This window comes from Lepus europaeus, chromosome 1 (assembly GCF_033115175.1).
Source record: "Lepus europaeus isolate LE1 chromosome 1, mLepTim1.pri, whole genome shotgun sequence".
NCBI classification, from domain to species: Eukaryota; Metazoa; Chordata; class Mammalia; order Lagomorpha; family Leporidae; genus Lepus; species Lepus europaeus.
Window position 1 is genome coordinate 31,608,426 of NC_084827.1, and position 15,926 is coordinate 31,624,351.

General features: G+C 39.0%; 1 protein-coding gene across 1 annotated transcript in view; it reads right to left on the reverse strand.

The window, feature by feature from the left end:
* The window catches only part of CFTR (CF transmembrane conductance regulator), a 208,169-nt gene that overhangs the window by 21,103 nt on the left and 171,140 nt on the right, over window positions 1-15,926 (reverse strand). The window contains exon 23 of the mRNA XM_062207464.1: window positions 7,497-7,652. Coding sequence (XP_062063448.1) covers window positions 7,497-7,652 — 156 coding nt within the window. The remainder of the gene's footprint in view (window positions 1-7,496; window positions 7,653-15,926) is intronic.

A 15,926-nucleotide genomic window follows, 5' to 3' on the forward strand; every position in this document is an offset into this window, starting at 1 on the left:
CATTTACTCCTCATGTAGGATCTCTGTCCTTAATGTGTTGTTCAATGTGAATTAATGCTATAACTAATACTGAAACAGTATTTTACACTTTATGTTCTGTGTGGGTGCAAACTGTTGAAATCTTTACTTAATATATACTAAATTGATCTTCTGTATATAAAGAGAATTGAAAATGAACCTTGATGCGAATGGAATGGGAGAGGGAGAGGGAGCGGGAGTTGGGAGAGTTGCGGGCGGGAGGGAAGTTATGGGGGGAAAAATCCATTGTAATCTAAAAGCTATACTTCGGAAATTTACATTTGCTAAATAAAAGTTTAAAAAAATCTGTTTGTTAATGTTAGACATCCAAAAGTTTTAGGTGCAGTAAATTTGATACCACTCAAATTCTGTAGTTTTTTTTTTTTTTAAGTTTATTCTCTAGCATAAGATAATGAAGTGAGTTCTCCTTTAATTTTAAATTAGAATTAACTAAACAAACTGGTTAAGTTAGAGATCAATTTCATAAAATCAATCAGACATTCCATTCTCATATTATAAATAGAGTCTGGCACTCTCTTGCTTCCAGGCGTGCTAGTTGATATCTTAAGTTCTGTTTTCAAACTGAACTTTCTACAAACTCATCCCTAAGCTGAAAGCTTTCTGGACGTCATCTAAGTTCTTTCCCCTGCAGTGCTCACGAACAGCTGGGGCCCTAACTACTTGCCTGGTTTGGCCAACATGGCACAGTCAGATCCACTGTGCAGCAAAAAATATACCCAAAACAATCCATCATAATGATTCTCTAATCTCTTCCATAATGATTCTTGCTTTAAAGAAACTGCTCACTAATAGAAAAGTTAGAGTGTTGCAAATATTTGATGTTTATTTAATCTCATGTATGGTATATAAAGAGCAATTCTTGAGACCGAGACAACTAAAAAGAGCACATTGCTCATGACGTGACCAATCTCTTTCCCAGCGCCAACTCCACAGCTCAGAGGAAAGAGCTGAGGCCATGCACAGTCCTCAGCAGTACTCATGTGTTACTGCAACCAGCAAAATGCTTAGCACTGAACGGCGAATGAAAAGCAAAAACGCAGTTTGCTTTCTGTGGTGACTCTAATATAAATTAAATTAGAGGGATGGCTTTTTATCCTTAAGCACGTGGTGCTGGTATTTTTAGGGCTCAGCACTACATATACCATGTATAGCACTGGAATTGGCCCAAATGCTTAAAATTTTCACAGTGATTTTGAACTTCCTCTTTGACAATGTCTGCAACATCTTATAAACTGAATCTGGGCAATAAAATTCCATAAAATGTGAACAAATCCAGATTTTTTTTTTTTTTTTTTTGGGCAGGCAGAGTTAGACAGTGAGAGAGAGAGAGACAGAGAAAGGTCTTCATTCCATCATTCCATTGGTTCACTCTCCAATGGTCGCTACAACTGGTGCCATGCCGATCTGAAGCCAGGAGCCAGGTGCTTCATCCTGGTCTCCCATGCGGGTGCAGGACCCAAGCACTTGGGCCATCCTCCACTGCACTCCCGGGCCACAGCAGACAGCTGGCCTGGAAGAGGAGCAACCGGGACAGAATCCGGCGCCCCAACCGGGACTAGAACCCAGGGTGCCGGCGCCACAGGCAGAGGATTAGCCTAGTGAGCCAGGGCGCCAGCCAACATTAAATGATGCTTAAAAATAAGTGTTCTGACCAGGTTTTTAGTTAAGATGCCTAATCTCACATCTCAGTGCCTGGGTTTGATTCTGGGCTCTGGCTCCAGACTCCAGCGCAGGGGAAGCAGTGGCACTGGTTCTGGCAATTGGATGCCTGCTCCCATGTCAGAGACCTGGACTGAGTTACCACCTTCCAGCTGAGTTCAGCCCTAACTGAGCCCTGGCCATTGCATTTGCAGACATTTGGGGAGTGAGCCAGTGGATAGGAGCTTTTCCCCTGTGTTCCTTTCTCCATATTTCTCTATATCTCTACTTCTCAATAATAATAAAGTGTTGCTTTGCTTGTAGGAACACCTGTTAGCTAGAGCAAGAGGAATAAAATATTTCTCAGTGAAAAATATTAGAAGTTTATAACAAATACCGGGCAATTCTATAATATTAATGTACATATATGTCATGTCATATTTGTATGTACATGATAGCACCTGTGATAGTCAATTAATGTTCATTGCAAAGTTATTTAATGGTTCACAACCTTTTGATAATTCAACTTTTTAGTGTACAATTTCAAACATAGCATTAGAAAAAGTATTTTCTTAGTCGTACTGTGTTATCAAAACTTCCTAATGTTTGACTCAGAAATTGTAAAAATGTACTTACATTCACACCAGTTACTTTTCCCTTTTTTCTTCATTCCTTCTTTTTTTGTTGTTTTCTTTTCTTTTCTTTTAGATATATTTAGGAGACAGACGGTGCCAGCATCCCCTATGGGCACTGGTTCCTGTCCTCGCCTGCTCCTCTTCTGTTCCAGTTCTCTGCACCTGGCTTGGGAAAGCAATGGAGGATGGCCCAAGTGCTTGGGCCCCTGCACCCACATGGGAGACCTGGGAGAAGCTCCTGGCTCTTGACTTTGGATGGGCTCAGCTCTGCCTGTTGCAGCCATTTGAGGAGTGAACCACCAGATGGAAGATATCTGTCTCTCCTTCTTTATCTCTAACTCTGCCTTTCAAATAAATAAGTAAAATCTCAAAAGAAGATTTATTTATTTTGAAGTCAGAGTTACAGGAGGCGGGGAGAGTTAGAGATAGGTGGAGAGGGAGAGGGAGAGGGGGAAGGGGAGGGAGAGGGAGAGGGAGAGATCCTCTATCCATTGGTTTCTTCCTCGGACAGCCACATCTGCTGGGGCTGGGCCAGACCAAAGCCAGGATCCTGGAGCTTCTTCCAGTTCCCCAATGAGGGTTCAGGGAACCAAACACTCGAGCCATCTTCCATTCCTTTCCCAGGTGCATTAGCAGGGAGCTCGATGGGAAGTGCAGCAGCCAGAGGCATGTTTACCAGCTACTCCATCACGATAGTCTTGTCCCAATCTTTTTAAAACCTACACACTTTAGGGATTTTTATGGGCTATCTTAATATCACATTCTTCATGAATCCAATACAAAGGTGAAGGAGATAGGACCCCTAACCTCAAAGGTACTATAAATAGTAGTAAAACCCACCACAGCACAGTATATTGTGCTTTTCTATGTATCAGGGAGGAGCGTAAGTACTTTTTTATTTTTTAAGATTTTATTTATTTATTTGAGAGGTAGAGTTACAGAGAGAGGGAAAGATAGAGAGAAAGGCCTTTCATCTGCTGATTTACTCCCCAAATGGCCACAACAACCAGAGCTGGGTCAACCTGAAGCCAAGAGCCAGGAGCTTCTTTTGGGTCTCCCATGTGGGTACAGGGGCCCAAGCACTTGGGCCATCGTGTACTGCTTTCCCAGGCCACAGCAGAGAGCTGGATTGGAAGAGGAGCAGCTGGGACTAGAATAGGCACCCATATGGGATACTGTTGCCACAGGCGGAAACTCAGCGTGTTACCCCACAGTGAGGCTCCGGGGTGTAAGTACTTAATTATAGCCGGCGCCACGGCTCACTAGGCTAATCCTCCGCCTTGCGGCGCCGGCACACCGGGTTCTAGTCCAGGTCGGGGCGCCGGATTCTGTCCCGGTTGCCCCTCTTCCAGGCCAGCTCTCTGCTGTGGCCAGGGAGTGCAGTGGAGGATGGCCCAAGTGCTTGGGCCCTGCACCCCATGGGAGACCAGGAGAAGCACCTGGCTCCTGCCATCCATCGGATCAGCACGGTGCGCCGGCCGCTGCGCGCCTACCGCGGCGGCCATTGGAGGGTGAACCAACGGCAAAAGGAAGACCTTTCTCTCTCTCTCTCTCTCTCCCTCTCTCTCTCACTGTCCACTCTGCCTGTCAAAAAATTTAAAAAAAAAAAAAGTAAGTACTTAATTAGATAACTCATTCAACTCTCACAAAGGCTATCACTATGCCCATTTTATAGGAAAGGAAGCCGAAGCCCAGAGAAATTAAGTAACTTGCCTAAGATTATACAGATTAAAATACATGACACTGGTCGAACCACAATCCTTAGTAAAAGTGATCAAGTGTTTACTGACTCAGGACAAAACAAGGTAGACCCAGTTCCTATCATGTAACTTGTGTTAGGCATATTATAAACCAAAAGAAAAGGGAAAAAAAGTCTGTTTTATTTTACATTTCTATTTTGTTTTTTCTACTAGTCTTCATCAACTGACAATTATTTTGAGTTTAAATCTTGCTTCCTTAACTAAAATGTCTGTGAAGTTTTACAATACTAAGTGGAAATTAAACAAGTAGACAGATGATTTTAATAGAAGACATAGCGGAAGTGCGAGGAGAAATTTATAATCAAGGTTATAGGTCCCATCTGGGACTGGAATTGGTCAAAAGTCTCAAATCCACAAAATCTGAAGGTTGCTCTTAAAAGTTTAATTTGTGTGTATCTTGTAATGAAGGAACACAAGGAAAATGAGGAGGAGAAAGGCACAGCAGTGGAAGCAGAAGGAAAGGAAGGAGACACCGATGTGATGGGCTGGGGTTTGTCATCATTACCCACAGTATTCACTGAATAAGCCATGACTCCATCAGTCGCCATATGAGTACCTATGTTGAATTCATCATTTTGGTTACATTCTTTCTTCCTTTGAACCCTGACTTACAACAGTGAAATTTCGAGCTTGTTATTGGAAATCCATAGGTTGTACTCAGATCTCACTGTGACATATCAAGGCCAAATGCTATCTCCACCTCTAACTGTAGAATCTGTAAGATTTACAACTTTAAGCATATGGAAATTTTAATAATCATTAAAAAGTCAATGATTAGTACACTGAGTGGGAACTGCTGAACACCCAATTTCATCGCTCTGACCCACAGATGCGTGTTTTTATCCTATCTCATGTACTCCACAGCAGAGATGTCCCAACTCTCTGATGGGAGTCATGTGAGCATGGATTATTTTATCATAAAATCGCATTGCAAGAACAGGCCTAGTCATTTCCTCAGAATAACCTTCAGCCTTTCAAACCTGTAAGTAAAACTCTACAAATAGTTAAAATTTTTTTTTAATGTTTTCCTGAATTCAGTGCTTAACAAGGTTCAAGGCTGTTGCGCAACTGTAAGCTTGGTGTTTGAATTGACTTATGCCAGTGGCACTCTGACTGTAAGCCTCATTGTCGTTACAACCTCACAGCTCACATGTAGAGGAGAACAAATGAAAGGAAATTCCACCTTGAAATGTACACAATATCCTGTCTACCAGGCTGTTGGATTCTCTGAGACTGCTCTCTCTGCTACAGGAGAGAACGGAAAGCAACCCGCAAGGACTTGCCAAAACCACTGGCATCTTGTGATTGCACAGCTGATGTTTTAGGGTCACTATCAGAGAGAGGGGAAGCTCACTGTTCAAAATTCCTGTGTCATGTGTTTGAAAACAAATGAGCACATGACCCAGGAATCTCTGCTGTCTCAGTGTCAGAGACCTTAGATCTATGTCCTTGCAAGTTCTGCAAGATAGAAGGAAGAAAAAATTGGGAAGGCAAACAAAAAAATAGCTCTCCTCGGATTTGTTTTTGTATTTCTTCTTCCTTCTTTATGATCATCCAACTCCAAGGAAGGAAAAAATTACTTAATCTGAACTTTCAAAGCAGATTAGGAAAATAAAGGCATCTCCGGTTTGCCCTCTTCCTCTCTTTTTGGGCATTCACATGATGTTCAAAGGTTGTCACTAGAGAGGAAATAGTACTGTCTACAGAGCCCTTCTGATCCTGAGAGAACAGTCCCAGAAACCATGGTCACCAACAGGCATCTGAGAAGATCTACATCAGCGTCAGCCAGCATTTGTAAAGGAACCTCTGAATGTATTTTGTGTTTAATTCTTATAAAGCTTGACCAGTTTACGCCACATGAATGTACTGAAACAATGCACTGTGCCCCAGAAAGATGTACACGTATTACATGTTAAAAGCTTTTTTGAAAAAAAAAAAAGTTATCATAAAGAAAAAGGAAAAGGAAATAAAGGCAAGTTTGGAAAATTTACTTGGGCAGAAAGGCAAGATAAAGAACTTTCACAACGCTGCTACACTCAGATCTCCAGATCTTGCACAGATTCCTAAGTAGAGTACATAGTAAAATAAAACATCACTACATGCACTGGAGTCCTAGTGAAATGGAAATTAACTCTTAGAGCTCGCTTATTCTAATGGGCAGATTTGTGTGAACAAGAACAGAAGAAAAAGGAAAAAAAGAAAAAAGGAAACAGAAGTTTTACTGTTGTTGTTTAAAAATGGGACCAGAAGATAGTCTACACTGAAAAACACACTTCTCTGACAACCAGATTCTATTCCAGGATCTTCAACATTTTTCTTTTGTCTCATGCTATCACCTCGGGATACCTGCATTTCCAGGTTTTCTTTATCTTACACCATCTGACAATTCCTCTTTTTCTTTCTGAAAGAAACAGTACTGTTTACAAAACCCCAACCAGAATTAATCTTCTGGCAACATGGTAAAGTCTAGACAAGTGAATTCAAGCACCAGCCAGGCAGTTACAATATTTAGTGCCTCATTAGTTGAAAGGAACAAATGTCTCCCCCAAGAAAATCTAGCAAGAAATGGAATTTCTTTTCTCTGTCTGGATGTGTAGTCAGTCTACCTGGACATGCTTCTGGCATTTTCATTTTGTATTAAAAACAGAGAACTGTTGGGAGAACCATGGTAGTACAATGAGTTCAGTCCTTATTAGAACAAAGAGATGGAAGTGGTCATGAAAACAGTGAGAACAGCCATAGAGATGAGAGCAAATACTGGCAGAAACACAGCAAATGCCTTTCAGATTTGGACCCATAAAGACATCTCTTGGTTTCCAATTAGATCGTTTTAAACTGGAACGGTAGCTATTTCTCTCATACACAAGAAGTCCCCTTGCACAATAACACAGAATAATACTAAGCCAGTGACGCTAGGGATACCTTTGTGACCCAAATCAGAGTGACATTTAAAAAAAAGTACAGACTAATCTGAGACGGTGTTTGTTACCTAAAGAACAAGAACCCAACCATTACACTTTGCATTTTCAATTCCACTACCAAGTGTTTGCTCTTTCAGGAGAATGTTTTATGTCTTGCACGGCATTTCTCAACCTGCTGTGACTGCTAACTTGGAGCTCAGACTATAAAGCAGTGAGAAAATCGCACGTGAAAACAAAAGCCCCAGGCTCTCACTGCAGATCATGTCTTCAGGGAAATGCAATCAAAACTATGAACAATTTCAAATAACTCTATGTCCCACAGAGAATTTCAGACTTTCAGAGAGAAATTTTTCTCCCTACCTGCACACACAAAAACAGACAGCAATTCGTAATGAATATATTTGACAGGGTAATCTGAATTTCTTAAGTGCAAGTGTCAAATAATGGTGAACATGTAATTCAGCTCTTGTTTTCTTTTTTTCTGGCTGAATCTCTTTACTCACCTGTGGGACCACTCCAAAGGCTTTTCTCCACTGCTGCAAAGTGATTGAATCCCAAGACACACCATCAATCTGGATTTCCCCTTCAGTGTTCAGTAGTCTCAAAAATGCTGATAACAAAGTACTCTTCCCTGAGCCAGTCCTTCCCAAGAGGCCCACCTACCAGGGGAAAGTGATAGATTACTTCTGTGACATAGATGCCACACTACACAAATAATTCAGAACAGCACTTCAGTAACAACCATCAGGAAAATTTCGCCCATCACCACGGAAAGATTTTTCATCTATTCATTCAAATGGTTTTGCAGGATCCCAATTATGAGCACTATTGACATGGTTGGGAAGAGCAACAGAATGTAGAGCTCCAATCCTGCTCCCTGCTAATGCGTCTGAGAAAGCAGCAACAGATGGCCCAAGTGCCTGGATCCCTGCCACTCAGTGGGAGATCTGGATGAAGCTTCAGACTGCTGCCTTTGGCTTGGCCCCAGCCTGGCCACTGTGGCCATTTGGAGAATGAACCAGTGGATGGAAGATCTGTGTGTGTGTGTGTGTGTGTCCTTCTCTGTGTAACTCTGACTTTCAAATAAATGAACAAATCTTTATTTAAAAAACTAGAAGCTGGCTATAAAGAACTAGACCCAGCACCGGCTTCATTTATTGCTGATCTTTACTAACAACAAAAAGGTTGGAAAATGCCTTTTTGCATTAAGGAAGAGCAATCACTGTGGCTTAATGCACATAAGAATGGACTCAACTCAGAAGTCCTAGAAACAGATCAATCGCTTGCATATAAACTTGAAAATTACTTAATAGAAGCTTATTATTTAGTTACCATCCCTGAAAAATTAGCCAAGTATCAAGTTCAAGCCTGACAATAAACAAGAATATGTACAGGGAGTACCTCTATAGCCAGAGAAGGCCAGTTGAGCCAAGTCCTCCCCACACCTCAGTGAATAAGCACTTGGATAGTTGTCAAATAAAATTCTTACATATACCCTGATTGGCAAGAGGGAAACTTGAGACAGCAAAAAGGCTATTAAGGAGAACAAAACAAAGCAAATAAACTATCCTTGTTACCTGAAGACTGTAAAAAGCAAGGCATAGACGTGCGGATACGTGCATTGCTGGAGAGATCCAGTGCTACAGACAGGCCACAGGGAGGCCAACTCTGTGTCCTGAGGTCAGCTCACCTCCCAGCACCTGAGGAAGGTGCTCTGATAGGGCAGAGCCTCCCACAGTCATCAGCTGACCTCTGAACAGACTGCCTGGCACTTAGTAACACTGAGTAAATGGCCTTCCCCTTACGTCATTTCTACTTTATTTGTAATTGTTTGGCCTCTTTACAGTATAGTGAGCATATGGTCTTTTTATTAATTGACACTTAAAAACTGTACCTATTGATGGAGTATCATATGTTTTGATACATGTACACAGTGTGTACAAGGGGTCTTCAAAAAGTTCATGGAAAAAGATGTTATGAAAAACAACACATAGATTTCAAAAAAATTGTACAAAAAAGCTTATTTTTTAATTCCATCTCTATAAACTTTTAAAATATTTTCATGATATTCAAATCAGGGTAAGCATATCTGTCTCCTCATTTATTATTTCTTTGTGGTCAAACCACTCAAAATCTTCTTTGTCTAGCTTTTCACACTATCTGTAGTAAAGGATAGCTTGATTTTTTTAGTTTTCAATTCATTAGAACTCAGAACTTTAAAAATACATAATATAAATGAATCTCTAAATGCTTATTCTCAATTTCTATACATATCACCAACCTGTAATAGTACATGGTCCACCACAAACGTCTTAGAGTATATAACAACCCATATGATATAATAATAATAACTTACTGAACACTTATTAGTGACCTGATAATAAAATAGGCCTTTGGGGTAAGCTGGTAACAACACTGATAATGGAAGATCTCTCTCTCTCTCTCTCTCTCCTTCTCCTCTCTCTCCCTCTCTATGTAACTCTTTCAAATAAATAAATCTTTAAGAAAATACAAATGACAATATCAATATTTCTAATGTTAAAGACTGTCCTCCTATCCATCACAAAGGCTCTATAATAAGATTTTCACAAGTGTTTATTCTCTGCTACAATTGAGAAAATCAGGTCACCTAAAGGTTATGCACAATGCTCTGTTGAGTGTCTTCATGGCACAAATCATAATCAATAATTATTTATTTTGTCCTTGGTTATTTTTTGTGCTTATCCTAAGAATGTAAATTCATAAAGGGCAGCATAGCCTATCTTATTTTCCATTTGATTCCCAGTACTTATACAAAGTGCTCATACAAATACTTGTTTGGACTGACCAAAGGACAGGCAAATGGAAGGACGAATGGATGAATCAGCACATGAATGAACACACATAATTAGCTGATTGAACTAATAAATAGAGTTAGTCAATTTTATCAACTCTTACTTTAAAATTCATGTGGAATTGCATACCCACATTTTCATTTCTGAATTAGCTCACATTACACAAACACATTCACTAGATGTCATGGGTTTTCCAACAAAATAGCAAGGTCTTCTATAAGCCATCTGAATGTGCCGGAAAGGCAAGGTATGAGGGAAGAGAAGAAAAAGTTCAACTGGGATGTGATTTGCTCTAAGTTATACTAAAAAAGTTTGCTAAAAAGTGGCTTCAGATCCAAATCCCTGTATCACTAGCCAAAGTTCTAATGAGTAGGATAAACGACTATGGTCCCTCTCCCCCAGAAGTAAAGAGTATAGTTTTTAGTGAATTCAGTTTTTATATGGGGAATCCACTGGATTGAGAGGCAATTTGTAAATCTTTGTTTAGCTTTAACGTTTTCAGCTATTGCTCTGGTTTCTCTGTATCACTGAGTCACTGGTAATGCATTATGTCTAACAGGTTTTTCAATAGCTAAGAATCTCATTGGTTTATACCTAACAAAGCCTTTTTGTTTATATAACTGGCACATATAATTCTTTTCCAGGATTTGTTTTTCCAGGCTTCTCAGTGATCTATTAAAAAAGACTAAAGTACTTCCCGCAAATAAGCTCTTAAGACATATCTTAATTCCAAGTCAGTGTTTTCTAGTAACTTCAGTGCACCTCCTGTCTGAGAATTTTGGACTGAGATAAGTCAAAGTATTATGTGGAGAGTTAAACAGTGCTGAGCGTGGTGCTAGTTGTAATTGCACTGTACCATGAATAGAACAGTCTCAGGACATTCCTCTCAGTGTTTTACTTGTCATTTTAAAGCTGTAACAGATAGAAATCTGTTGTAATTATTTTTCACATCCTTGTGGTCTCCAGAAATCAGGATGTTAAGTCAAGTGAAATTCAGATCCACAAGGTGACTATACTTGTTCCCACATCTCTGTTGAGTATTTGAATAAATAGAGTCTTGAGAATCTGCTGTACATACACCCAGGATGCGTTACTTTACACCAACTTTTTTCAAGACAGAAAATGAGACACATTTAACTAACCAAACAGGCTCTTAAGTGCTTGTGCTGATACGAGATGAATCTTTGGAACTATAACTTACTGCTAACATTTCGATATTTTGAAGGGGCTACAAATGGAGAAAGCAGATATGTCCACCCAAAAGAATATATCTTGAAGTACTGTTAAACATCTATTTAATCAAAAGAATATCTAGATATTATGACATACAACATACGTATCTGAAGAATTTTGGTAAGTCCAGGTTTATCATGAAAGAAGAGACTCCAAATTAAAACCCCAGCCTGCATTTTGAGAGGGAAAAGAAAAGGAAAAAAAGGAAGAGATACAATCAGGCTATTAAGATTCAGATAAAAAATCATCAGCTTTTAAGAACAGGCTATTTGAGATTTAAAAGAAAATAGACTTTTTTATAGTAATGGTTGCAAAATACTTGCTATATTTCTCATGCATTGAAAAAACACTTTTAAAGTGTAGATTCTATGAATTAAATGCCTCAAATAAAAGCAAATAAAGTAACAGGACATCTTCAAAGTAAATACTATGGACAAAATGTTTTAATATGAAGATTGAATAATTTTCTGTACAAAATGTTATTTTTTGCCATCTATTCACCATATCATCAAGAATATAGAAATCCACTAAAAATTAAATGATATGCTTACATAAGCCCTAAATTTCAACTGCTTTTTTTGTTTTGAAGAAAAGTAATCTACAGTGTTTCTGTATACCCAAAATGATAAATTAAATAATTAAATGTGAGTCTACTTCTTAATGGCCTAGTCCAGCCCTGGCCATTGCAGCCATTTGGGGAGTCAATTAGTGGAAGGTTTCTCTCTCTCTCTCTCTCTCTCTCTGCTTTACAAATAAAAGAAATTCATTGTTTTAAAGCAAAGAGATGGAGAATGCTATTCTATACTAACACTGTTTCGAAGGAAATTGTAGTAGGTATATTATTTTTGTAAAGCAAAGATTTTAGAGAAAGGAACATTATCAAGAATAAAGGGGTCAGTGTTGCAGCACAGATGGTTAAGCCACCAACTGCAATACCAGCAGCCCACATGAGCACAGGTTCCAGTCAGGCTGCTTCCCTTCTGCTAATGTTCCTGGAACGCACCAGACCATTTGAGAGACCAGAATGGAGTTACAGGCTTCCTGGTTTCTGCCTGGCCCAGCCCTGGTCATTATAGCCATTTAGGGAATGAACCAGCACATATAAGATTTTCCCACTAGTCTCACACTAGGAATAGAGGGAAACTTCCTCAACTTGATCAAGAATTACAGTCCTATAGCCAATACCATTCCTAATGGTGAGAAACTTGTGATTTTCTCAATAAGATCAGGAACAAAACAAGGATATCTACTTTCACCACTGCTTTCAACATTATATTGAAAGTCCTTGTTAATATAATAAGACAAGAAAAGAAAAATGAAAGATATAGAGATTGGGAAGGAAGAATGAAACTGTCTGTAATCACAGAGGATATGATCATCTATATAGAAAATCTTAAAGAATGATAAAAATTGGATGTTTTTATAAACATTAGTAATTACAGCAAATTTGTGAGAATGAAGGTTAATATACAAAAGTTGATCATGTCCCTGTACAACAGTAATGAATAAGTAGTATTTGAAATTAAAGTAGCAATACCATTTACATTATGATCTCCAAAATGAAATATTTAGATATAAATATAACAAAATACATATAAGATCTACATAAGGACAACTGTAAAACTTCAATGAAAGAAACTGAATAACTAAATTAGTAAATAATCCATGTTTATGGATAGGAAGACTCAGTACAAAGTGTTTTTGAATTATAATGGTTCAAATCATTATTTTTTAAAACTAATAATGATGTAATACACATTCAGTGAAAACTGAGCACACTTCAGATTTTGAATCTGACCTTTTCCCAGGCTAGTGACCTGCAGTTTGATACCATCTTGCTGCTCCCTATCAGCTGCATGATCATGATAAATAACTGATAATCTACAGAGCGTTGAGTTTCTGAGCTATAACATTCATCAGGATAGATGTATTAAACGCACTGAAACTTATTTTCAACTTATGGTGGTTTGATCAGGATGTAACTCCATTATGAGTCAAAGAGCATTATAATGTCACGATGTCAGTTAATCCCAACCTTATCTACAGATTCAAGGCAATCACAATACAAATTTCAGCGAATGATTTTGTGGATGTCTACAAACTGACTGTACAACTGACAAATTTATAAGGAGAGGCAAAAAAACACAGAGTAGCCAACATAAGACTGAAGAACAAAGTCAGAAGACTAACCCTCCTGACTTACATGACTTAATATAGTCAACTTAAAACCTGGAAGTAGCAGAATATCTTCAGTTGGGAAACATTTTCCTTCCCAATTCTTGGATTCAAGACTCTGTCTAACTCTACTTATCTCCTTTCCTCTTGTCTCACAGAAAATCTACTTTACTTCAGGCAGGGGCGAATACCTCCACACTGCATTTGGTCTGACCATCACTTCCCATCATCATCATGAGTGTTCTAAATGGCTTCTCGCTTCAATGCTCCCACATTCAACCAGCCTTTAGCAGCTGGACTTCTGCCCATACTCCTCTACGCAAAACAGCTCTCAAACAAGTTTTCTGACAGAAATACATGCATGGGCACACCTGGGAAGGCACTAAACACTGACCACTGTCTCCATCGGCAGTGTCTGACTGAGGTGCCCCAGAATGTGCATTTCTTCAAGTTTTTGAGCAATGCAGATGATGCTGGTCCACTGCTCTTGAGGATGACCAGAAACCACTTACTAGCAACATCTATTAGAACGTTCCAAGTCTTTTACTTCCTTCACTGGTTTAGTTTTCAAAATCTGTAAATTTTCATCATTATGCTCTAATCTTGGCTTCCTTTATCCTACAGGCATCCTCTAACCTAACCAAACCAGTTATTACTTTCTGAGTATGCTCCATGCCTCCTGTTAGGTCTTCTGTCTGGAACACTCTTCCTCACACACCTTCACTGGGTTAGGTGCACAGTTCAGATCTTGAAGCCTCATTCTAAATGTCATTTCCTGTATAGAGCCTTCCCTGAATAGCCCAACTCTCTGCCAACTGATACCAACTGCTTCCTTTTCTGAATTCCTATGGCATTTGCTTGCTGATCTCTTATTCAAAGGCATATCAAAGGGTTTTTGTTGTTGCTGGTTTTTTGTTTTTTTTGTTTGTTTGTTTGTTTTTTTTTTTTTTTTTAGCCTAGAATTTATACAGTTTAAGAGGTGGCTTTTTAAAGAATAACAAAATTATAAATACAAAATCAGTATAGGCTTTGAGTAGTTCTTGGACAAGTAAAGGTCTTTGAAACATTAGCTTTGCTAGCATCACCAGAAGCCTGCCTCAGCCTCACTGGATCTCACTGGATCTCCTGGTACAGACACTCCCTTCGCCCCCCTCTCTCATTCATCTGTTCCTCCACCTTCTTTTAAGTTAGAGAGGTGGCATATGATGAAAAAGAACTTCAAAGTCAGATGGATCTAGGTTTAAAACCCTTGCCTTCTCTAATATGAGTGATTTCCAATTCCCCAAGAGAACCTAAAGCACAACATGCAATGAATACTTACTGAACACACAAGGTCTACTCTGTTTATGAAGACTCAGAGACAATGAAATGCATGAACATAGTACTTCTTCCTCACTTTGCAACAACTCTGTAGACAATTCTCACATCCAGGAAATTTTCTACAGGTATGAGGTCTCTGCAAATTCTCTCACTCCTCTAGGGCTTCACTGAATTTGATTTACTGGGCAAGTAGACACCACTATAGCAAAGGACAGGGAAGATGTGTGTGGCATAATTTACCAAAGCTTTCACACCTAGTTGATATCAACCTATGTGTTGCTATTGTTTATAATGATACTAGCTAGCAGCTTTGGCATCCATTCTGTGATCCAAGGACAACACTCTCAGCTGCCGATGTAAGGCAAAACAGAGTAATTAATTGTGTTTTTTCTGATGGGAGGTAGGAGTCAAGACATAATTAATTTTACATAGCTCTAAAGCATAGCTAATATATAAGTTCAATATTGAAGCAAATACGTCAAAAAATTCAGACTTCATCAGGGTTCTAATCTCAGCACAAAGACCAGTCTTCATCTAGTACTGGAGTAAATTCTATCTAAAATGCAAAATCTTTCCATTTTGCCCCCTTTAAAACCATTTTCTCTCATAAATAGAAAAAAATAAGACAAATCCCATTTTTAATGAACAGAAATGTCTTAGAGAATTAATTTTATTGGTACATAAATTTATTTATTTTAAGAAAAAAGATGAGTCAAAAAGTCTAGCTTCTCATAGTAAGTCATTTAGCATGGCACTTTTTTCTTATCTTATACTCTTTTTAAAAATAACTTTGTCTCCTCTGCCTATCTGTAATTCTGCCTCTCAAATAAATAAAATCTTTTAAAAATAAAAAATTACTTTGTGCAATGCATTATATGTTTATCAAACATTAAGAAAAGTTAAGTGCTAACAATCTGTTCTTATGCCTGTGTTAGTGATGGTGGCCTAATAACTTTACCAACACTATATTAATAGTTTTTGAAACTCTATTTAAAATTAATCACAAAGATAAGTTCTTAAATTCGATTTTCTGAAGAACTGGCTCAAGTTGGTAATGTGGAGCAGCAGGTTAAGCAGCCACTTGTAATGCAAGCTTCCCATATTGCAGTGCCGGTTTGGGTCCTGGCTGCTGACCTGCCAATCTGGCTCCCTGCTAATGCACCTGGTAACATAGCAGAAGATGGCTCTAGTACTTGGGCCCCTACCACCCATGTGGGAGACCCAGATGCAGCTCTGGGCTCCTGGTTTGACCTGGCCCAGTCCCAGCCATTGTGGCCATGTAAGGAATGAAAGACTCTCTCTCTCTCTCTCTCTCTCTCTCTCTCTCTCTCTCTCTCTCTCTCTCCCTCCCTCCCCCTGTTACTGTGCCTT